The following is a 24,935-nucleotide window of genomic DNA, read 5'->3' on the forward strand; positions in this document are numbered from 1 at the left end:
AGAATTGCAGCTGCAGACTTGTACTAAATTCTTTAACAACTCCAAGTACGGCTTCTATCGGCAGGTTATGGCGCTGATAACGGTCCTGATACCGTTTAATAAAGTCACCCAGTCTGCGAGCTGACGACCAAAATTGTGAATAAACAAAATGACCAGTATTTGGATCTTAACAGGGAAAGACCGTGTCTAAGGGTATCACTATCTTAAGCTATAGATTGTCTTCAATCACTCCTATACCGGAGAGCTTTTGTGCAGGCACAAAAAGAAAGCATACCCGATAGGGCTTCTGTTCACGCAAAGAAGGGTGATTTCGGTCCGAAAAAGCCCCGGGGGGTTACTTGGGTCAATTTTTGCTGGGTATGTGCCGCTGGCCTCTCAGAGCCCCTACCCCATTGTGGCCAATTATAGACCCCATCTTAGTCACTTTTGAGCAAATATGTAATTTTCGCCATCCCAACTTTCACTTTCACTTTCTATTTTCATGAATTGACCCATTTTTTTAGATTGAATGAGACCACTTTACTTTCCGTCTGCAGTAAAAACATTCTGGTACATTTGCTAACCGTAAATATGACGAACAGTCTTACCCCCAAAAATCCGAAAATGTGTGACCCCATTCTAGTAACTCTATTGAAAATGCGACCCCATTATGGTCAATCCAGTCGTAAAAATGCAACCCCATCCTGCGGCACATCCCCATTAGCCTCTTATAAGGCAGTACCTCCCCCCCTCCCCCCGGGGGAAACGTAAAGCTGCGACGCGCCGATCTCTAAACAGGAGAGTCACATACCGGATAGGTGTTCATACTTTACCGGATAGCTTTTTGTGTCTGCACGAAAAGTTATCCAGTATAGTGATCAGCCTTAATTATTGCTGTTGTTCTCGTTGTGGCTGTTTGCTACTTCACCCTTCTCCACCCCGCTAAATTGGATTGCGTGACTTACAAACGGCTGCCTGCAATTCAAGATGTGAGCACCGGCATTTCTGTGTCATTCTGTTGTAGCAGTCAGATGTAGTATCTGCGCGGTAATATTTTCAGATACTACATTCTAAGCAATGTTTAACAAATGATTGAGCCGTCGAAAAGATGAAGTCGTCATGAAAAGCCCCGAAAGTTGATCAAATAATTGTATTTGTCTTGTGAATACGTTGACAGTTGCGCGGTGTACAATTACACGTTACAAGACAAAGATCAAACGACTCAATAATCGGGCTAAAATGGCCTTTTGACTCGTCTTTTACAGCAGATTTTAAGGTAAGAACATTTCAAAAGGGTTTCCTATCCGTTTATTATAATCTACTGCGAGTTTAGACAAGTGACGGGACGAAATTTTGTCCGACTCGCAACTTCAAAGTTCGGCCACGGAAGGTCAAATATCTGCATTTTTAACAGATTTTGTAAAGCTCTCGCGTCGCTATTAATCATTTGCCCAAAGACATTTTTACAGGAATCTGTAGACCATCCTTCTAACATTCAACCACCAGCAGCTTAATCAATTTGAAGGTTTCGCACATGGTGAAAATTACGTTTTTTCACGCATTACTTTTACTGAACTAAATTGTATGCCTTCGAAATTAAATTATATTGTATACAAAGAACAGAGCACTATCTCCCCAAATCATTTTAACAGATGTTTAGAAGTTGTAAAAGAAGGCTGTGATGTTTTAAAGACGGTAGAGTAATCGGTTTTTGTACGCAAGGCTTTCAAACCCATGTAATAATTGAGCGCCTCAAATGACGATTTTAACGGATTTTGCTTATTTGCATTTATCTCTGAAATAAAAGGATATTTCACCGAAAGAACTATACAGTGGTTTTAGTAATACCCTAGCCTATGTAACATTAAAATATGAAAGAAATCGAATTTTCCACCCTTGCCGCGAAATTTTGAATTTGTCTGATTTTTACAGACAGGCGCTCTTAATTCTTAAGGGATTCGTCATTTTCCATCCTATCGACACTTCAACCCATCCACTGCAAAAATCGCGATGCGATTGCAAACGCTGTTTAAAAAGTATGCGCTTATTAAAAAACGGAACAGAAATCAGACATGGGAAAAAGATAATATAAGGATATAACAACGGGATATAAGTAAAGCAAATTTTCGTTTAACTGTCTCACTCCATACACTTTTTTCAGGTATTTACGATATAGGTACAAAAGTCAGCAGTAGCCTTGTAACATCACGACTAACGGAAGGTAAGCCAGTCTGTTTTCTTTGCAAAAGCTCAAAAAAGCTCGCTAGTAGCGGAAATTTTGATAGGTCTGACGCGCAAACGATTTTTGAAAATCTAAAGAAAATTAGGTGTTCAAAAAACCAATAGAACTTGATTTGTCGTTTATTCACAGCAACGTTGAAGGCTTTTTAAGTTATGTTTACTTTGACAAAAAGACAAGAAAAAACTCCAGTTGAGACATATATACCCTTTTTTTATTTCGGCTTCTAGATTTAAAGGAAGTAATCATTTAGGAAGCAATTTTTTTTTCTGTTACAACTGCAGCGCATTCATCAATATGTTCAGTGCTTATTACCAAAGTTCGGGTGTGCGATGATGTCTTTTTTAGCTGGAACTTTTTTTCCCCTGAATGACCAGGAAATAAATCCACGTAGAGGTCTGGGTGGGAATTGCGAGCCGAACACTCGTCTACGTACATGCTGTCAAAAGTCAATGAGCAATCTGTACATTGATGGATAGAAAACCATTATAGTTAGAGGATATGAGTTATAAACGAAAAGGGAACATACAAAGCCTCAAAGTAACAGAGGCCACAAGGCTTTAAAAAGTATGCGCCGATTTAAAACAGGAAAAGAATTTTATCTCACGTAAAATGCATACTGTGTTCTCAGAAACTTACCATACAAGTACTACAGTCAGCAGTAGTTTCCAAACATCACGACCAACGGAAGGTAAGCCAGTCTGTATTGTTTGATAGCGTAAAGACAAAGAAGGAAACAACGTAAGGGGTCTTAATATTTACATCACCAAGTAAGTGGACAATTTATATACACTGATGGCTAAAATGCCTTTTTAGCGAAAGGAAAGCAGATGGTGGTGAAAAGAAAACATATCATTAGGTATTCAGAAACCACAAGGCTTTTAAAGATCTTACGTCGATTGAAAAAACGAATAAGACACGGGGAAAATATTACATGGAGATAAATACGAAGAGACGAGGGCCCCACTGAAAACCGCCTTGGCGAGTTGGGCTCCCTCTATAAATATTATTATTATTATTATTATTATTATTATTATTATTATTATTATTATTAGACAGAAGGATAGGAAATCCCTGTAAGGCTTTACCATCAATTCAAACGGCACACCCTTCTTTCAGCTAGTTACGCTAAACGTACTAGTTGGTAAAGTTGATCTGTAACATTGGCGGGGGTTGTGCCTTAGGTAAAAGTGCACTCCCACTCCCAATTCTTGGGGGGGAAGCAGTGAAATATATTCAGGTAACCGGAAGTTGTATTAAGCTTTTGCCTCATCTTTCGTGTACCCAAGATGTTTAGAAAATAAAGTTGTTGTTTTGTGCCAGCCATGTAACCTGCCTCAAGCGAAGTACTTAGCTCGTATGTTTCAGTATCCAGTGGTTGTTGATGAGCGAACAATTATTGTGCAGTTGCGATGGGTTTTGTGGAGCAAGCGAGCCAGAAACAGGAGCACACGTTACCTGCAGATTAGCCGATGGTTATTTGGAGCGGATTCGTCGATTATTCTCGAATTTATAGCGCTTCGTGTGAAGGCGCGTGGAGATGGTCTGTTTGTTTTGTAGCCAGCCTTTAATTGTTCTTTAGTCAGTTTAGTACCTACAATTTCAAAACTCAACAAAATGCCACTTAAACCGGCCAGGAAAGACAAGGATACGTTCAGTTGAAGGTATCTTAGCTCTGTTTTGTTATATTTTGACTTTTAGACTATTTTAGTCCATGGGAGTTTCGACGACTCATCGCATTAATTTGTCCATGTGGATATTAATATATTCATTCAGTGACACATACTACGTCTGGGCCGCCTGTGTTTTATTGAGCTTTTTTGGCCTAAATTGTGCTCAAATGGCTCCAGGAAGGGCTGAATCAGACTTTGGCCTGCAGGGCTGAATTGACATTTTGGGCTGAAACGGATCTTTTTCAGTGTGTTTTCTTTACAAAACGTTATCAAGTACGGTGCGCCGATTAAAACAGAAAAATAAGACATTGGATAAAGATGATATGGAAATAAATCCGTCAAGATAAGTACAGGAAATTTTCATAAAGCTATCTCACGTTAACTGCATTCACTTTTTTCAGGCAGTTTCGATACACGTACAACAGTGAGCAGTAGCTTAGTAACCTCAAGACTAACGGAAGGTAGGTCCCCATATCTGCAATGCATGAAGGAGTAACACTGCTTCAAATAGTGCCAACCTTGAAAAATGTGTCTCCGCAAAGTCTTCCACATACTTTGAATCTAAAGATTTACCTATCCCTGAAAACAATGGACCCGCAAACCCCTGGCACTCTTAGCGAAGAAAGACTCTTCTTTTTCGAGCTCGAAATTGGGTAGAACCCGGATCTTTTGTAGCCACTTAAATTGAAGGGAGAGAGCAGTCAACTGGCCAGGAGTACTACATAACCAATTCTGGGTATTTCCAGTCCCTCGGAAACGGATATCTTGATGTAGAATGTCACATCAGTCACTTCAGTACTTGGAGCCAAAAACTCGGTGTAGAAATTTTCAGCGATTGTCTACACTTCAGCACCATCTCAGTGTCAAACAGACATTCAACATCCGCACCTCCCAACCTGACTTTCACTATCGGGAAGTTCCCCCACTTACCTTAATTTCATCTCCCTTTCCCAGAATCTCTCGTCTAACCTTTCTAGTTAGGTGTTCTAATAGAAACAGGGAAGTTTGCTATTTTTTCAATCCCTTACTCTTATTGGCCAATATAGCTCTCCTGATGCTTGTAGTACGTACTCTCACAAGTATACCCCAAGCAATTAGAAAAAAATCAAACAGGGAAAAGTGGTAATGTGGAGATAGATACGATGAGATAAGTACAGAAAATGTTCCGTGATATTAAAAGCTACCTAATCAATCCTTTACACACTTTTTTCAGGTAGTTACGATACACGTACAACAGCCTGCTGTAGCATCCTAACTTCAAGTCTAAAGGATGGTAAGCCAGTCTGCTTTCTTTGTCGAGGAAATCACGTTCGCTTGTAGTGACAAACGATTCTACAAGTGTAAAAAGAATTTTGGCCGGCTTGAAAAGCTAAGTAATCTGTTGTTTATAAACCAACAAAGGTGTGGGTCTTTTTAAAACTTTTATTTGATATGAAAAAATCCCAAAGGACGAGACATGTCTGATTGGTTCGCAGATAAATTCTGCTGTTTTCTGTCCTATACCACTTTTCAATTAGGCCTCAAGATAAATAACAGTAATCTATTTTCAGCTCTGGCCTGTTATATATACCATCTCTTTATATTCCGGCTTCTATTGAGTTTTCCTGTTCAGGTGGCACCTCACCTACTGAACGCCGGCAACAATCTAAGTCAGAGAATCGTCAAATTCGGGACTCGTAATGACGTCATAAAAGAAAGAATTGTCGTGTTAAACCCGCTGAGCAAATTTCGCTGAGCATACATTGAAAAGAAGTAAGCAGGTTTTATGAAGAAAACAATTTTAAACTGTGTTTAATTAAATAGCCTTTAAACATGTTTAAGCTTTAATGTGAATGGGGCTTAAATAAGCGAAACATCATCTGCCGAAATATTTCTCATTTCAGCTTCTTCTAACATAAATACTGTAATGGAAACCCCTTCGATCCTGAAAGTGACACACCCTGGCACATTGGTCCCCATGGTGATAACTTCACCTTCAAACACAGAGTCGACTGTAGTTGCGACACCATCTTACAAGGAGCCACAAATGACGCCCGTCTCTACGTTTGTTCCCAAGTCCGTCACGAATGGAGAGAAAAAAGGCAGAAATGGAAAAAGTAAAACAGGAGGTAACAATTTCTATACAAACGTCAGCTACGTACAACAGCTGCCCACTTCGTCATGAAGACGTTTTTTGTGTACAGACACGTTACCGAAACCATCATCGACTGAGGATGGCGACAGACGATTGTGTTTTCAGTTGTTTTCAGTTGTTTTTGTTTTTATTTAATCAGTGCCGCTTTCTTCTTATTTTTGTTTTCCCGTTGTTATATTCATTTGTTGAACATTTTAATTAATTTTTTGCCTTTAACATTGTAGGAAATGTTGATCATGCAGACAAAGATTAATGTTGTTTGGCAGTTTAAGCCGTTGGCGGCCTTGTCTTCTTCATCAGTTTCATTAGTCAAATCTAAGGGAACGTAAAGGAGAGCCCACACTACTGTTTGAAAAGAGTAGGGGAAGTTTCCCCCCCCCCCCCCCCCGGTGGTGTGGTCTACCTTTCTTGTGTCATTCATATCATGGAGTAATGTAGGGTTACAGTGAGCTCATATATGGACCTGATAGCGGCTGCGAGTTGCGCCCTTGTGTCCTTCCGTTCGAGCTGCTTAGGGTGTGTCTTGTTGTCCTGTATTCCATACTACCCATTCATTCCATATTCTGTTACACGGCACCACAAACAAAGGTATTTAATATTTGTGATATACATACCATTATGTGTACTTCTGCACTAACCTATATAAATATAAAACACAAATGCAGCAAATCACTGAGAATATTGGATTATGGCCTGTGCGGTAACGCCATAACGCCACTTTAATGAAGAAAATGCAAACAACTAGTACAGAATAGAAATGAAAACGTCAAATAGAGTAAGCCGTGCCAGGGGGGCCAGAAAAAACCTAACCTAAAAAACCCCGTGGGGAAAAAGGGATAGGAAATCTGGGGCGGGCCAGGCACGACTTAAGTCCCCCGCCAAGACTACTAATAAACTAAATAATTGTAATAAACAAACGAAAACTAAATAGCAATAGTTTGAGCAACTTTTAAGCGATCACTAACGGTGTGCTTAATGTATCTGTTCTTTGAAGTGGCACATTTCCAGCCAGCATGCATATCTAGCAGATCAGCGGAAACACTCCGACAAGCAGGATTTGAGGCGGCACCAGAGTTTATACTGTGCGTGCCGTAAAGAGCAATGTCACCTACAAATGGTTTAACAAATTTTTTAAATTCGTCTCTTAGCGTTGAATATGAAACTCCTCTAGAAGCATGAAAACACTCCCTAGACTTAGTTTTAACGATTCGCCTAACGAGGGGCGAAGATTACTCACAAGTTGAAGGGAAAAGCTTAAGTAACCTTTCGGTGATAGAAACTGGGCAAGTAGCCTTATGAGACCTAGCTAGAAAGGACGTATGCCCTTCTCTGTACTGATCATTTTTGCGTTTAGGAATAAAAACTGACATGTACTCGTTGAAAATAGAGACATCTTTAACTGTCAAATTGCGAATTTCGTCCATATGAGAAAACCCAGCAAAGCCAACCAAGAGGACGAAAAGAAAACGAATAACGGCAAGCGAACTACTAGAAATATAATATTCAGCGATCCTTAAAACTGTGTCAACGGATAAAGGCTCTTTGGGTTGAACAGGACGAGCAAGCTTCCTTCTTGCACCCTCCAAGGACGACTTAACAAGGGGGTGACCAGTAGGGCATTCTACAATACCGGCCAGACTATGACCCCACTTAATACCATAAACAACTGACTCTATAGGAAATATCCCCGTATTATTAGAAATAGAAACAGCAGTAAGTTCGCTGATAAAGAGAGCAATGTGCAGTGGCTTCGCTGGAATAACTGGAACGCCAAACTTAGAATCTGCCCATTCACGCCATCTGATCTAGCCAGATCTATACTTCTGCACGGTAGAGGGAGCCTTGGACTCAAACTGTAAATGGAGAAGGTCTGGAACAAGCTTGCGCAAGGATGGATCGGCCAAAGAATTCGCTTCACTCCAAATCCCGGATTGGAGAACATCTAAAAAATAAAATAAAAGTAGGCAGGAAAAGGCAAAACATTTAAAATTATAATACAGTAGAAAATATGATGCTGCATCATAATCATGCAGCACGGACAGTACCACAGCGTAAAAGCGACATGTAATGAGAAATAACGACAAACGGAAGCCGAACTGGCTGGGCCCAGCAATGCTGTAAAAAACAGTAAAAAATACAACAAAATAGCAAACATTCAATAAAACAAATGTAGAACAATAAAATAAAACAAAATAAGGCCAACTGACGGCGCCAAAACAGGCAAACTGCGTGGTGAAGCGGACATCGAACTCCGAGCCAAGAAGACGCTGCCAAATCAGGCAAAAAATACACCGCCAAATCAGGCAAAAATACGCTGCCAAAACAGGCAAAACAAAGCTGCCAAATCAGGCAAAAATACACTGCCAAAGCAGACACGATAACGGTGCCAAATCAGGCAAAAAAAAAAATAAATAAATAAAATAAAATAAAATAAAATAAATAAATAAATAAATAATACCAAAACGAAGCTAACAAAAGATAAACCTAAAACACCGACAATAATGAGCTGTCAGGGGAGACAAAAATGGGAAAGCTCACCTAAAATCTATCCGCAAAGCTAACATTTTAAATTTCGGGCAGCCGCTGAACACCGACGGACGCGCTTTGTAAATCTGCTTCTGTCCTGAGGCCTCGTACCAAGTAACAGAGTTGAACCTCGGAAGCTGGGCATTGTAATAGGACAAAAACCGATCAATTGTGTGAGGGCCCCAATTTAGCGTCGACAAGTCGAAATACCGAGGGATTGATGGACCAGTCGTCTTTATCAATAAATCTGCTAAGAAGATCTGCTCTTTCATTAAGAGACCTAGGGATCCACTGGGCTTCGAGAACGATGCTGTTGGCAAGACAAAGATTGAAAATATCCATAGCCAGGGCCCGGAGGTGAGATTTGGAGCTGCCGATAGCAACTATTCTGGCGGCGGCCTGATTATCAGTGAAGATTTTAACTCTCTTGTGTTTCAGTTGAGCCACGTAAGAAAGCAACAAGTAAAAAATTGCTTTCAGCTCGCGAAACGTAGAGCTTTGGCCGATATCCTCGCTCTCCCACATGCCGCTAACGACGGAGCCGGAAATCCTCCGAACGCTACGTCACTAGCATCGGAAAATACAACGGTATGCGTAGCTAACGGTGGCCTAATAGAATAGCCGTTTAAGCAGTCGATGTTGCAATACCAAAATTTCAGTTCTTGTAAAAGGCTCGGAGGAAAATGAATTATGTCATCCCAAGCCGATCTGGTTTCAATGGCGAAGTACATTTGTCTGGTCAAAAGACGAGAAATTTGACCAACAGCTAACGCAGCTGAAATGATAGTGCCTGCTATTCTCGCTAACTCGCGAAATCAAGAGAATCCATCCTGAATCGCAGAATCTAGCAAGCCTTTAAGCTTGAGAACTTTCTTCTCGGGAATCCGGAAACACATTAAAATAGTATCAATAACGAAGCCTAGCCATTCGCCAATTTGAACTGGATCCCAGTGAGATTTTTCCTCGTTACAAAGAAGACCAAATGAAGAGAGCTCTTTACGTTGAATTAAGCTAGCTGCCACGGCAGAACATTTGTCTGGTCGACTCCCGAAACCATCGTCCAAAATATATGAAACTGTTGTGTCCCATAGAAGGCCAACGCCTAACTATCGGGTGCATTAACTTGGTAAAACAAAAGCAAGCGCTACTTAACCCGAAAGGCAGTACTGTAAAGGAAAAATATCTGACAACGCCAGAAAAAGGCCACGCGAAACCAAGGTACTTTTGGTGGTCGAGACAAATATCGACATGGTGGTAACCGGACTTAAGGTCCCAAGAGAAAAACCAGTGTCCTTCATCGAGAACTTGAGAAAGCGATCGTAAGTCCTCGTACTTGAATTTAGGTTTTACTAAATAATTGTTTACGTGTCTCAGATCGATAACCAGGCGAAGCTTCTTCCCAACAGCGACTGTCAAAGGATTAACACAATACGGGGGGAATTCGTGCTCAACAATGCAGCCGTTACTTAAAAGCTCGCTAATAGCATCAGCGACAAAATCCGGATGCTGAAGAGCTGATCTATTGTTCTTCAAAAAGCACTGCGAGGGGAACTCGGCAAACGGCAATCTGTAACCGCGCCTAATCATATCAAGGACAAAATCTGTTGCATCTAAAGTCTCGACCTAAAAGTTAAACGAAGATTGCAAGCGACCTTTCACGCCACTGCTTCCGCCTTTCGCACTAAACTCGTCGCCACAACAAGACAATAAATGAATTAAATCACACTCAACTTCATCACAGGTCGACGAGTCGCCATCTAGTCAATCGCGTCGAGAGCTACTCTTCGAAGAATCCGCAGGCTTCAAGCACGTGGAACTCAAATGACCAAAATCCCCGCACTGAAAAAAGGGGAACACATACAGAAAAACATGAAAATAAAATCCATAACATAAAAATAAAAGAACAGTGTTGTAGCGTGTGGCGTTGCAGACCCGAAGGAAGAACATACTGACTGACAACAACTTATATATGAAACACAATTAACACGTATTACGTAACTACTGAACACTTCATTGAAAAACACAATGAAAAAACCAAATTCGGAACGTGCAGAAAACAAATATCTGCTAAACTTCGTACCGCAGATATTTTGATATTCTGCACTAACCTATATAAATATAAAACACAAATGCAGCAAATCACTGAGAATATTGGATTATGGCCTGTGCGGTAACGCCATAATCGACGAAGAAAGAAACAAAGATAGTAAAGCGAAAAAGTGCTGGGTACTTATCTTAAAACAGGGGCCCAAACGACGAGCTGGTCTAGCCTCCGGGCGTGAAACCAAATCGCTGGATGCGTATCTTGACGAAGTCGCCCGAGATGTAGAGGCGGAGCCACTGCCTTTGTCGCCAGAACGGGCACGACGACGTTTTTCCTTAGTGACCTTTCTCTCAGCTCTCCTCTCGGCCCGGTAAATTCTCTTCTCATCATCTGAGTCAGAGGCGAGTTCGTCGGATAGATACTCATTGACCGTCGCCCATCCAAACTCGCTCTTGTCGGCTAGCTTTATTGCTTTAACACGCTTGGACACTAATTCCGTACCTGACTCCAAAGCAGCCTTAGCTTTTTCATAAGATTTGTGCTTAAGTGCGTCGGAAGCTTCGTCTAGCTTGTCCAGCACCTGGAGGGAATGGTCTAACTGCTGCTGGTTACCCTTTCTCTTGCACGTGTATTGCTCGCGACGCGCCTCCTTAACAGCTTGCTCAACGGACGAACTGTTTTCCTCTGAAAAACGCTTGGCAAAATCGGTAAGCCCAGATTCAATGACCTGTGTAAGGTTGTCGGTTAAAGAACCTATAGAACGAGTAACGGCAGCCTGTATAGCAGCGCCAGTAGAAGGATCTACGACTTCAGGGTTCGGACGAGAACGAACATTGCTGTCCTCCGCGTCACTCATGTTAAACAGAACAGTGTTGTAGCGTGTGGCGTTGCAGACCCGAAGGAAGAACATACTGACTGACAACAACTTATATATGAAACACAATTAACACGTATTACGTAACTACTGAACACTTCATTGAAAAACACAATGAAAAAACCAAATTCGGAACGTGCAGAAAACAAATATCTGCTAAACTTCGTACCGCAGATATTTTGATAATCTCCTTTTTTTTTCTCTTCATACACCGAATGCAAATATGGCGGATCTCTCGGTCGGCCCGGGTCTAGTTGCGCGAAAGCGAGGCTAGTGAGGCCTCGATAGTTTTGTTTTGACTGCGCGTCTTAGCGATTCAGTCGATGAATATGGTTTCCTTCGAGTTGTTACGTGCTTAAGAGCCATCAAATAGGAGATTTAACTCCAGCAGAGACGAAAGTTGATTATCTTCGCTTTGCCAAAGTTCTTTACGAAGAAAGAAATGGATTCAAGCGATTCGGCGCCGCGAATGGAGGCACTCTACTATCACGGAGTTATTTTTTAAAAGAACGAAAGTGTGCTCGCTTCACTTCAGAAGAGAAGACTCACGAAACTATTAGAATGGGTGAATAACTGAAAGATTCATGGTTCTGTTTCAAGTTTGCTTTGTCCGTTCTCTTACCAAGGAAAGGTAAATATCCTCGAGGACGAGTGAATCCGCCGTCGCGACTTACCAATCTTTAGGCGCTCTCAGGGACACGACGACAAACAACAAGGGCGAATGTTTTTTCACAGTCTTCACGATCCTGTGTTCAAGAGTTTGAGCAGTGCCATAAAAGAAGCAATTTTTGGACAATCGCTGTTAGTTTATCTCGAAACTATTCGACAAGTTGCTAAAATAGATCACGCGCAAGGTCAAATACTATGCTCGAATACTTGCACGCTCATTTTCTTCCAGAACCTTTTTTCTTCTTCTTACTTTCTTAGTTGGCAACGGTTCGTCCGTTAGTTTTTTCAGTGCATTTTGGTCAAGGACTGTTCTTGAAATATGTCGCTTTCTTCTGGTTCTTACAAAGTTTCACAGGCCACGCTTGTAGGATTAACAGGCGATTGTTATTGTTGTTGTTATATTTTAATGCAGCTGTTTTCAGCGGGAAATCTAAAAGATCTTACGGTCCACCGCGGATGCTCCCGTTCTCGAGAATGTTTACCTTTTGTTGGATAAATAACAGACCATGCAAAGATCTTGGAACAGCACCATCTGTTGTGAAAATTATTTCATTCAAATACTTTCGTGAGTATTCTCATCTAAAGCAAGTGAGCGAGCACAGTTTCGCTGTAAAGTGCTTCCCATCCCCGCGCCGAATCGCATGAATCCTTAAGTTTCTTTGTGAAAAGATCTCGGGAAAGTAAAGGCTATTCCAGCTAGAGTAAAACCTTCTTTTTGGTGGCCCTCAGGCATGCAACAACTCGATGCAAACCATATCGATCGACTCGATCGCTAAGATGCGCAGTCAAAACAAAACTCTCGAGGCCTAACTAGCCTCGCTTTCGCGCAACTAGACCCGGGCCGGCCGAGAGGTCCGCCATATTTGCATTCGGTGTATAGGTGTTAAACTAATCAATTTTCTTATTCCTTTACTGGTCATTTTGCTCCTATTTATCCTGATTATTGGTTTCGTCCTCTGTTGCAAGAGGTGAGTTTTTTTTAGTCATTTCACCTTGTGCCATCTATAACATTACTTGAAGAGGTAGCTGCGCTAACAGCCAGCAAGTCAGTGAAGAGAACGTAGCCACGGTGACGGCCAGCAAGTCAGTTAGAATCAGTAATAATAGTATACAGTCTCAGTACCATGGGTCAAGTTTTTCGGACGTCCCAGTATTAAAACTACCGGAGCCGGAAAGCTGTTTTGCACGGTGTTATTCACCTTTGCAGTCCATTTGGAGGTTGGCAGAGTTTTAAAACTAGTACAATGATACCAGACTAGCTGCACCACTAATCTTTAGGTTTTGATACTAAATAAGCTATAGTTTAGAGCCCGAAAAGTTACGGGGACTTTCAGTGCTGCAAATACCAATGAAATGAAAAAAATCGAGTAGTCCATAGCGTTTAATTAGCGTGACCTATACCCCTGAAGTACCGTTGAACCTCTCTACAATGGCCACCTGGGGGACTGAAGAAAGTGGCCGCTGTAGAGAGGTACAATTTAAACAAGAGTCAATGTATGGATTTTCTGTCCGCCGAGACGAAAAAAAGTGGCCGTTAGGAGAGGTTCGACTGTATCAGTGAGCAAAAGAGCAAGGAAGGAGAAACTGTTAGGTGGCACTTAAAAGTAAGAAATATTCCGTTGCTTTCAGTCATTTAGCTACCTGGTAAATCATGTCAAAATCCGGCCCTGATATGGAGATATCTGCCCAGCATGTGCCGTGACTGTTTAGCTACTTCACCCGCGTCTTCTACCTCTGCATGTGAATGATATGTTGAATACAAAGTACAGATTCGTCCGTTTAAACAACTACGCTACAGTCTGCCATATTGGATAAAAAGCTCTTTTTAAAGAAGCGAAGAAAAATTCCAGAAATTCGGCAACATTCAATTCCACATCTGAATACAATGCCATATTTAACTGTTGTAGTCAGATAAAATAGGAACTGTGAACTTAGACGTTTGAACCCCCAGCTTATGCCTTTCTTGTTGCTCATAGGAGGAATAAAAGGAAACTGGAAATAGCAAACGACGGCGATGAAAAGTAAGTAAATATTCCACTCCAAGTGATTTCAGTCGCGCGCCTACCTGTAAAAAGACTTTATTCCCTGATCATGATGTATTTCCTTCGCGTCTTCATTTTCCTGGTAATTGTTTAGCTGTTGTGTAACTGATGACTTTGAGATAGGATATACTTTCTCCATATTTACTGTTAAACAATAAAAGATTGTCAATGTTTAGCTCAGTGTATGGATGAGAAAAAATGTTATATTTTTAATCTCAGAAGCGTAAAATAAAATTCAAACTCGTGATAACCCAGAATACTATTTGAGCTCGCTACGGAGGCACTTATGGTGAAAATACACGCGCGTAAAACTAGCAACTAGCAGATTAGACGGCCTAATGGTTTACTGGGATGCCATAAATTCGAATTTAGTCGCAAACTCATAGTTTTCTTTACCCCTGCACTTTACAACTATATACTTTACTTGACCAAGTATGACTGGTCAGTTGTTGAGCGAATAGCTAGCTTGATAAACAACAGAATAGCCAAAAGTAGACAAAGTTATTCTTCAGGGAACAATCAGCCCCCGTTCCGGCGACAAAAAATTCTAACAAGACTCCGAGGCTTTATGCATGGTCATGTCCTATATTTGGTTTTTCTTTGAACTCACGTCTCTTCCGGGAATTGCGAGATAATGGAGTCGTGAACAATTTGCATTTTTGACCCTAAAGGCTCGGAGTCATGTAGGGGGGGGTGGGGGCGGGCTCTGATCCCAGGCTGGCCAAACACACCCTTCTTGCCTTCTTGGGTAGCCACTCAGAATACAGGATTCTCTATTCATCCCAAGGAACTAGCCATATGTTATAAAAGATCTATCTCGTAGTTTGGGTCTATGTTTATATTTTTATCTACTTCATACTGAATAAGAGTAATCAATCTCTGAGTCACGGAGAGCAAGACATAAAAGTAAAGTATTTTACGCATCTAATTTATGTTGAAATGATGTATTACTAGGACGGAAATAATCTGGCTGTAATGGGCGACAAAAAAGCTATTGATGTAAGTATTGCAGCTAGTTAAGTCAGCAAACAATTCTTGCAAGGACCACTTGGTCAAATAGCAGTAAGGGAAAGCCGGATCTTGTTGTAGATCAGGATCAGAAATACAAAATAACATTAACATTAGTAATTAAACAAATTTATTTGCCCAATATTTCGACTAGACAAAACTAGTCTTCAAGCTAAGTGAGAATAGAATAAACGGTTACAGTATTTAAAGTAATACAAATATAAAAATAAAACGTGATTTGTGGAGAAGTACAGTACAATAGACTAAAATTTGCAAGACTCTCGTATTCCTCGGAAAATTTAACCTTTACCTGAGTAACAACCACGCCGCATAGACTGTAGTTCAGCTAGCTATGTTCACACGGCAGAGTACAAATTTTTGACGGGTTGAAAATTCGTGTGGTGTTCCGTTCACATGGAACTACCTTAACTGTACGAAAATCTAAGCGCCTAGCCGTTCAAAGTTCCGTGTCAACAAAGTGTCCGGTCAAATTTTTCTGCGGCTCCAAAATTCTTCCGCCGTTGCCGTGTGAAGGTAGCCTCAATCAACAGCTAGAAGTCAGCATCACAGTCTCTTAGAATGTAAACCATTTGTCACATACAGACGTGAAGAAACCCATACTTTAAAATATCTTTATTTTTCTCTTGTATTTGCAGCTATGCATGTGAAATGAAATTTTCAAGCATCCAAAGCAAAGACACGGGACATGATTGATAAGCAATTTTCGTAGCTTTTTTGTTTAATCGTTAATGTTTAGTCTGATAAGCTTCCAAACGCTGGGTGTGTTGGTTAGGGTAGCCTGAACAGCTGATATATACAGTCAAACCTCTTTAATACGGACACTAAAGAGACAGAACCAATTGTCCGCTTTACAGAGGTGTCCGAATTATAGAGCTGTCTGTAAGGAGAGGTTAGACTGTATATTTACCAGACTGGTGTTTGGAGAATCCGAGACAGGTTTGCATAATTTTGGAGAGTTTTCCCAATCTCCGTCAAGTGTTAATTGGTTTTGTGGCTATTTTAGGGCTATTTTATGGATATGTATTTCTCCGTTCCCGAGAAATACAAGAAAAACTATTTTTTACTGGCACTGATTAAAGGAGGAATTCTTACTAATGGTAAAGTTTTGTAAAAGTCATACGCGCAATCAGTTCTTGTTTCATCGACAAAAAAAGATGCCATCAAAATACTAGTAGTAATAACTTTGTTACAGTATGTAAAGTTTCTTTGAGTTTCAAACCTCGGAGAAATGGGAAAAATAATGAAAGCTTATAGAGGTTTTAGTGTAGCTGCAAAACTATGGTGATGCCACAACTGTGTTTGCTTACTCTATCTCAGTTTAAATTTCATAAATAGTTTTTTTTCCGAAGCTCAGGTCAATCCTACCCTTTTTACTTTTCTTACCACACATTTGTACCTCATTGCTCAGGAATTTTTCAGTAACACCGAGTCATGACTTCGATATTATGAAACAACTATGTTAATGTTCAAGTGAACAGCATGAAAATTAGAGGTTTAAATTTGTTTGGCTTGAAAAGCAATTATAATGTTTTCACATCTAGGTCATTTATAAATTCATCAATGGCTTGAAATGATTTCTCACAACTCACAGACAGTTGAAATAAAGGAAAAAGCAGTTTGAACTGACGAACTCGGTTTAAATACGCTTTATGAACCCAAATGTTACATTAAGGAGAAGGTGCAGAATTAACAAGGTTGACCTTTCTATGACTGAACAAAAAATAATAATTTTCACACCAAGGAAAAATGAATAGGTGGCAGCCAAGAGAGGATAAAAGGGACAGAGAAGGCATCCCACATACACACCTTCTTCCATAGGTAATTCGTCTCGAGTTATTTTTAGAATCGTGAGAAAGTTACCTCGCGCGCTGCGTGGATGTTTCGTGGAGGTTTCGCATGACTAAACGCCGTGCAAAACATGTCGGGCGAAAGGCAATGAAAGCGTAAAGAGATCGAGAGCATTCCTGAATATTGAGGCGAAATGAGTCGGCGCGCACCTGGGAAAAGGGAATCGCTGGACTCTTTGACAGCCCGTGAAATCAGTTTAACTCGAAGTTGTCGTAACCTCGGTGCTTTAGTAAAATGAGAAATTTCTCCGGTCTATTGAAAGCGGTCGTTTGTACAATAAAGCAAGTAGGACGCCAAGTGTTATTTTTTTTTTTGAATAATAAAAGACTAATAGAAGAATAAATATCAAACCAGAAATTGCTCTCTTCAAACTGTAAATTACAAATGATCCTGAGAGAATATTCAGTGTGTTAGGGATTTCCCTGCCGTACTGTTAGCAGATACAAGAGAGGAAGGGCGATTCGTTTTTAATTTCCGTTTCGCTAACACAGCTTTAGCAGAAATCTCTCTTCAGTCGTTTTCGTCGACGAAACGAATAGCAAGTATCGCTCTCCGCGTCTTCCGCCATTTATTTCTGCGTCAATTCGTGAAGGACGCGTGGCTCTGAGCGTAGGTCATCCATCCATCTAGTCAAAGCTTAAGACCTACTTTTTTAAATATCGCTTTCAAGAATTAACTTTCATCAAAATTTTATTTCCTTTTCTTTATTTTTTACAATCATGTGAGTATTGTGTAAAGCGCTCAGAGCTGCTATATATGCGTTATACAAATGTCTATTATTATTATTATTAGTATTAGTATTTTGTCACTGTTCTTTTTCTTCTAATGGGTTCATGAAAATATATTTCAGCTTGCTTTGATCGTCGTGACAAATTACAGTACCAAAGTAACGTAATTTCCCTATGATGTATTTTTGGTTCTTAAAATAGCTTTTGCAACATTGTATGTACTTGTATGGTCATGCAAATAAAGCTCGTTGTTGTTGTTGAACTTTTGAGTGTCTAGCGCTTCTCACTCGCTTAAAAGACGTAAAAACAAAATAACAAAAATCGACCCTTGACTTGGTACCCTCTTCCCTCGACGTGACAGGCCAAGTGGGCGGTACACATCATTTTTTGTTTTATGTGTTTTGTGTGCAAATATAGTTCAGAAAAGACAATCAGTTCAGTGACCACACAACAGTTCAATAACCACGCCATTAGTTCACTGACCTCAACAGTAGTTCACCGAGAGTAGACTGCATGTAGCTGCGGGGGAAATAGCAACAAATACGTCAGGAGTCGGCTCCTCAGAAAGTTAGATATTTTAAACATAAATGTGAAGCATTAACTAAGTGGTAAATGCTCATTCAGCGATAACACAAAAACCAAATTGAGAAAAAGCTGTGGCACAATAGCCTGCGTGGCAGACGCAAAAAGAGGAGGGGGAGGGAGAAAAGCGCGGTGTTTTTGTATTCCGCCCACTATTAGCCTACGTAGCAAGCGTTTCCAATCGAGTTATTCTCGGTTTTCACCCACGTGACCAAAGTCCTGACAACGGTTGCTATCCGCCATGTTGGTGTACAAACAAACGCTGTAAAGCACATGTTACGAAGTAAGTCGTGATGGTTCTGTGCTTATTTGTGGATTGCCACGCAAGAAGCGGGCGAGATAAAGATGTTTCTTTCTTTAGAGTACCTTCAATTGATACTAATCATGGCGAGGAAGCCGAGGAGCGTTCAATAGAGCGTCGAACGCAGTGGATAGCGGCTATAAGCAGAGAAGACTTGACGGAGCAAATCCTAAAAAATGACCGTGTTTGTAGCCGTCATTTCGTCTCAGGTAAGCCAGCAAAAGACTTTGATAGGTTCAATGTTGACTGGGTGCCAACGCTAAATCTGGGACATTCAAAGAGAAAAAAGAAAGATAGCAGTACAGCAGATCAGGATCGGGCGGAGCGAGCTAAAGCTAGACGGAAGAAGAAGTTGAACGAAACAAAAGTAGAGATCGAGGAGAAGAAACTTCGTTTGAATGATGAAGGAACTCAAGCATCCAATATATCCTTTACGCCTTTAAGCGGTGATCTGGGTTTATTAACAGAAGAAACTGAAGAAACAGAGGAAATTGATGTTTCCTTCGCCGATCAAGACATTGCTGAAAATGAGAAAAGTTGTCAGACCGAGGTCAAAAGCTTTGGCGAGATGTGTACTCAGACTGACGTTTTACGCCGTAAATTTTATGATGCAACCTCACAGACAGAGGACTTTGATTATTTATTTGCGTCAAATAAAAAAGTCATCGAATTTGACGAAGAGTATTTCAGGAATAGCGACGATAAAGTGCTGTTTTACACTGGTCTTCCATCATATGAAATTCTGAACTTTGTGTTTGAACTCGTGTCACCGTCTGTTTCTCGTCGCTCTCAATCACTGAGTCCTTTTCAAGAATTTGTTATGGTCCTGGTTAAGTTGAGATTAGATGTACCTCTTCAAGACCTAGCTTATCGCTTCAACATCTCAGTTCCTACAGTATCCAGGACATTTCATTCTTGGTTGATGACTATGGACATAAGGTTATCGCCATTTGTCCACTGGCCTGATCGTGAAAGTCTTATAAGAACAATGCCACAATGCTTCAAGTTCAGCTTTGGAACAAAAACAACTGTAATAATTGACTGCTTCGAAATTTTCATTGAAAAACCCACTAATTTACTTGCTAGAGCACAAACATTCAGTTCCTACAAGCACCACAACACTGTCAAGGTGCTAATTGGTATCACCCCACAAGGTACCATTTCCTATGTTTCTGAGGCATGGGGTGGTCGAACTTCAGACAAGTTTTTGACTGAGAACTGTGGGATATTGAGTAAGTTGGTTCCCGGGGACATGGTGATGGCCGATCGTGGCTTCACTATTCATGAAAGTGTTGCCTTCAAGGGAGCTAAGCTAGTAATTCCAGCTTTTACGAAAGGCAAGGATCAACTTGACCCAGTTGACGTTGAAACAACAAGGGGTATTGCTAGTGTCCGCATCCATGTGGAAAGAGTCATAGGTCTTTTACGTAGCAAATACACAATACTGCAGGGGACACTTCCTACTGATTTTCTCATGAGCAATCCTCATGGATCTTTTGAAGAAGGAATCCCTGTAATTGATCGAGTAATTAAGGTTTGTTCTGCTCTTGTTAATTTATGTCCCCCAATAATACCATTTGACTAGGCTGTTACAATTTATTATTCATAGATAGACAACCAGTGAAACTCTAGAAATGCATTCCATTTTGGGGTTTGTTAATAAATGCTCAGAAGGGGAAAAAAGTTTTCAAAACTGGGATGCATTGTTCCCATTCTACAGTTTGAGGTGGACCATGAGTTTTGGTAGCTGTACACAGAGGGCCACACTGTAAATAAGGAGTGGACTTTAGAGGGACCACTAGTTTTATAAATCAAAATTCAAGATAGCAAGTATGGGTTCACTCTGTACCGGTTTTTAGAGTGAGTATAGTTAACCCATGAGAATCTAGTTGACCACTAGTTACTTGTAGACCTCATTTTAATGACTGAAACTTTGAATAAGTGCTAGCTTTGTTTAAGAGAAGGTAATTAAAAAGGTGCGTCAATGACCACATCACAAGCTCCTTCTCATTTTGTAGAACCAAGTTTTATTTAATGGAATAATTTTTGTGGGTTGACCATATAATATTTCAGTAGACATATATATTGGTTACTTATGTCCTTTTATCATTGTCGTCCTTACCTACTATCTTGCTAGTTGTTGTCTGCTTTTTTAGTTCAATGCCATAAATTAGTTTCACTTTAGAAATATCAAAAATAGTTCCACTACAAAATTTCTACCATTGTTTGTTTGATTAGATAAAATAAAATAGTACTTTGTTTTGATTAAAAGAAATTGTAAAAAGGTTATTCAAACCATGTCTGTCTTGTTTACACCTGTTTTGGATAACTTGACTTAACAAAACAGTTTATGCATAAATCTAAAGTGATGACTTGATCACTGACTTCGCCTTAATAACAGGTTTATCTTCGCATTAATAGTCTTTTGTTTTGACTACAACTAGAACAGCTTATATGAAGCATACATATCAATATTATATGTATCTCTTGTACATTTTGATTATCATACACTTGTATATACAGTAAAATGCATGGCTAATTCGAGTGTCAGTAACAGTTTATAATTACTTTAAATCTGGGGAAATGGGCTGAGCACTCCACTTTTAAGGCATGTAGACAAATGAGGTCGCATCTGTGGTACATCAAATGTGACAATACTCGGGTCTCTGCCATACACTATACAGGTTGCAAATGCAATAGAGAACACACCACAATCACTGCCATTTCCTTGTTGCTGGACAGGTACAATGTTCATTCCCGTAAAATTGTTTGCCATGAGATCTTTCAGTTGTTCTTGCACTTCACTAGCAATGATGTCATGGAATAAGCTGTCATACAAGTTTACTCTGCCCGGTAAACAACCAACAGAGCTAGTGCAGACCCAATGTTGGTTACCTGTGTGCAGAATTTGCACAAATTCACTTGTTACTACATCAAAGTTTCTTACTGGTCCCAGGGTAGTCCTTTGAAATCCCTTGATCAGGGGATTTACTTGTTTCAGTAAAATGTGAGCTTCTTGTATGACACTGCAGTCCAACCATCCAGTTGGAGATTCAATGATATCATATTCAGCCTGAGTTAAATTCCCTAGAGAGGCTGTCTTATCAATGTTTCCATGACTAACTTTAGTTATTTGTATATCATCATCACTGTCACATTGATCAACAGAATGGTCATCATCACTATCTCTGTTAGATAGATCAACATCAACAGTACTATCAGTATCACCACAAAGATCTTGTGGAATTGAAGAGGTACAAGTGGTAGATTGAATTGAAGAAGTTAAACTAGAACTGTGGTTTTCACCTGACTGAACTGTGGCAATGTTCACATCATTTGCTTTATGGGGCTTTCCCTTGCAGCTGTTACAAACCCATGTAGTCTTGCTGTTATTTGGCATCCTTTTGTATTTCAGGCAGTCTAAATGAAAAAATGTTCCATTTAAACAGTCTTCACTGTGACATTCAAGAAGTCTATCACCTGGTCTTGGCTTTGAATTGCAAATACAGATGCTATTTAGGCTGAGAGCTTTGCTACATACATCCTGCTGTACTGCATTTCTGGTTTTGGCATTTCTCTTGAATTCTGGTAATAGACGACAGGTAGGACAATACCATATCTTTGGAACATGATCACTTGATCGCAGACATGAAGGGTGAAACTTCATATAGGGACACTTGGCATTAGAGCAAGTGATGGTTTCTTCTTCAGTAACTTTTCTGCAATAACAAATGGCATTATCATTGCATGATACTGGAACCTGCACCAGACTTGGCATGTGGCATTTTCTTGTATACCACCTACCTAAAATTTCTGGTAGGATGCAAATTCTCCAAAACGTGGTCAATTTTGGTTGTAGTGATTCCCACAGGGTGTAATCAGGAAATATTCTTTCGTAAAAAATCACAGGTTGATTGTTTACATTGAAGGCAAACACTACAAAGTCACAGTACATCAGCTTAGTTATGTGGAGGTGCTGTTGGGTCTGATAATAGTACTGATGATTTCTCTTCAACCTCAATTTACCCTCCACCATTTCAAGACAGGAGGTCTTCTTTGAGATGTAGGTCTGAAAATCCCCATTCTTAATACTATAAGGACATTTGACCTCCCCGCAACCATCACCACAACAGGAACAAGAGGCCATAAAGTCAGGAGTAGCATGCAACCAGGGATGTTCTTTATCTACTATCATTCCACAATACTTTACTTGAAAGTCTTTATGGGTCTGACTCATAAGGGAAACATATGTCTCAACAGCAGTTTTCTCATATTTCTTGCCATGTGAGATAGCTTTAGAGGTAACTTTGAACAGGTGAGGGTAGCAGAGAGACTTGATCAAAGATTGTGATGGCTGCATTGGATTACTGTGTGCCACAGTCCAACTGACTGAGGCCCCAATGCGGCCTGCTCTGTGTCTATAGAAAAAATTCCCCTTGGATTGCTTCCTTGTGTCTTCTTCAATGGCATCCAGTTCATTATCATTAAGGTCTAAGCTGACCTCAAAACATTGCTTCAGAAGATCTGGATAGCTGAGTTTCAGATGACTAGGGTCATACAAATCTGGCATTGTAAGTACATGTTGGCTTCTTGACATAAAGCTTTCAGAATAAGGTTTAAAAAGACTCAGAATGACTGGTTTTACATTCAATTCATTTAACTTCTTTAGTTGAGCATTCATTTCATCCTCATCAAGTGGTCTTACTGACATGTTTGATTTTCTAATAATTCTTGCTGGAGCTGGTGGTTGGGACTGATTCTCACCCTCACAAGCATCTATTTTGAGGTCCATCTCTTCTTTTAATTTTTTCGATGATTTAAAATAATTTTAAATCATCGAAAAAATTAAAAGAAGAGATTGATGTCTCGAGCTCTGGCGTAAGTAACTTCGTTCACGTACGAAGGTAAAAGCCACGTGCATTTGACTTGCGTGCAGGCCAATTTTCCATTGATCCGTGTCCATGCTTCGATGTAAAATAGAACGCTTGCAACGTGGGAACACGTTTCTGCTAAGCCAGCCTTACAACCCATGCAATGGGCCGAAATTATTGTTCCTTCCTGGCTCGAAATCACCCAAACGGGGATCGGCGGGTCATTCATGCGCTGCGAATGTCGCACTTTTGCAAGAACCACGTACTTTCCGGCGATAACTTTCCCCTGTACACTGGTAATAAAACCAGAAACCATCTGGTTATACGCCTCTAAACTTTTGAAGGCTTTGAATTGTTGTGCAGTATAATAACTCGTATCTAAAACCAAATACGACAGTAGATCTGTGGCTTCGATGGGTGGTAAACATTCTGGATCGAGCTTCGCGTGCCACAACGTAGCCGGGTCAATACCAATCACTGATATTTTCTCAATGTAGCGACGTTTTACCCGACTCTCTAGCTTTTTCGAGTACTCTGATAAAAGAGGAACAAGTGTGGAATCTTCCTCGTCTTTTTTTTCAAAGTTTTCTGTTTTAGATTCGCCGGCATTATCTTCAGACATGCTGTTGTAATCCTTCACCCCGCAATGCATGTGGTTCCGGTATGAGCTGAAACTTTCTCAATTTAACGTAGATTTTCAAAACATTCAACATTTCTCAACTACTCTAACAATAGAGGAATGACATAGCAATCACCTCCGTAAGTTTCACTTGATTTTCTCCAACAGATCTATCAAATTCGTTGATTTTTCTTTGACACGTGTTAAAAAACCCTACATCGCTTTGTCTTTTGACATATGCTAATGAGCAAGCTGTACACCAATATGGCCGCCAAGTAAATATGATATGCTTGTGACGTACGTTGAAAACCGAGAATTGCGCGAAAGTTAGAGCGGAAGCAAAAAAAAAACGTTGAAGGGGGAGGGGGAGGGGAGAAGAGGAAACGCTTGCCCGCAAACCCCACGATTCTGGAAAACGTTCCTTGATATTTCACGGTTCGGTTCATTTGTAAATTGACAGCTCGTCAAAATAGAAGCATAACGAACAGATTACCCCTGGATTACCAGATTTGTAAAATTACTTTGTTCTCTAATAGAACACGTTGCAGGCGATTGCAAGAACTGTAATAAAAAAGATTAACAATAAAAGAAAGTTAAAACTATGTGCGATTGCTGCGGAATTTCTTGTTTTTTTTATTGTGTGGCTTTATCTCGTCTGAAATCTTGTCGACACATCAAAAATGATTTGTCCGGAACAATTCACTCCGCCGGGTATAAGTTTTGCAGAGCGGCTGCTCTTCAGCCTGTGTCGAAACGTTCTCTACAATAGATGCCGCT

General features: G+C 40.3%; 4 protein-coding genes and 1 pseudogene across 4 annotated transcripts in view; 2 read left to right on the forward strand and 3 right to left on the reverse strand.

Moving 5' to 3' along the window:
- Positions 1-24,935, forward strand: part of LOC140923688 (LYR motif-containing protein 2-like) — a 246,979-nt gene that overhangs the window by 144,012 nt on the left and 78,032 nt on the right. The gene's annotated exons all lie outside the window — the stretch shown is intronic.
- Positions 6,776-8,696, reverse strand: LOC140933200 (uncharacterized; annotated as a pseudogene).
- On the reverse strand, positions 10,690-11,451 carry LOC140940753 (uncharacterized). Its single transcript, XM_073389717.1, has one exon. The coding sequence runs from the start codon at positions 11,449-11,451 to the stop codon at positions 10,708-10,710; it is 744 nt and encodes a 247-aa protein (XP_073245818.1). The 3' UTR covers positions 10,690-10,707.
- LOC140940762 (uncharacterized) lies at positions 19,147-21,385 on the forward strand. The gene has a single exon (XM_073389728.1). The coding sequence runs from the start codon at positions 19,237-19,239 to the stop codon at positions 20,251-20,253; it is 1,017 nt and encodes a 338-aa protein (XP_073245829.1). The 5' UTR covers positions 19,147-19,236; the 3' UTR covers positions 20,254-21,385.
- LOC140933217 (uncharacterized) lies at positions 21,238-24,191 on the reverse strand. Its single transcript, XM_073382735.1, has 2 exons — positions 23,528-24,191; positions 21,238-23,492 (listed from the first exon to the last, which is right to left on the reverse strand). Exons 1-2 carry the CDS (start codon positions 24,189-24,191, stop codon positions 21,238-21,240), a joined length of 2,919 nt encoding a protein of 972 aa, XP_073238836.1.

This window comes from Porites lutea, chromosome 1 (assembly GCF_958299795.1).
Source record: "Porites lutea chromosome 1, jaPorLute2.1, whole genome shotgun sequence".
NCBI lineage: Eukaryota > Metazoa > Cnidaria > Anthozoa > Scleractinia > Poritidae > Porites > Porites lutea.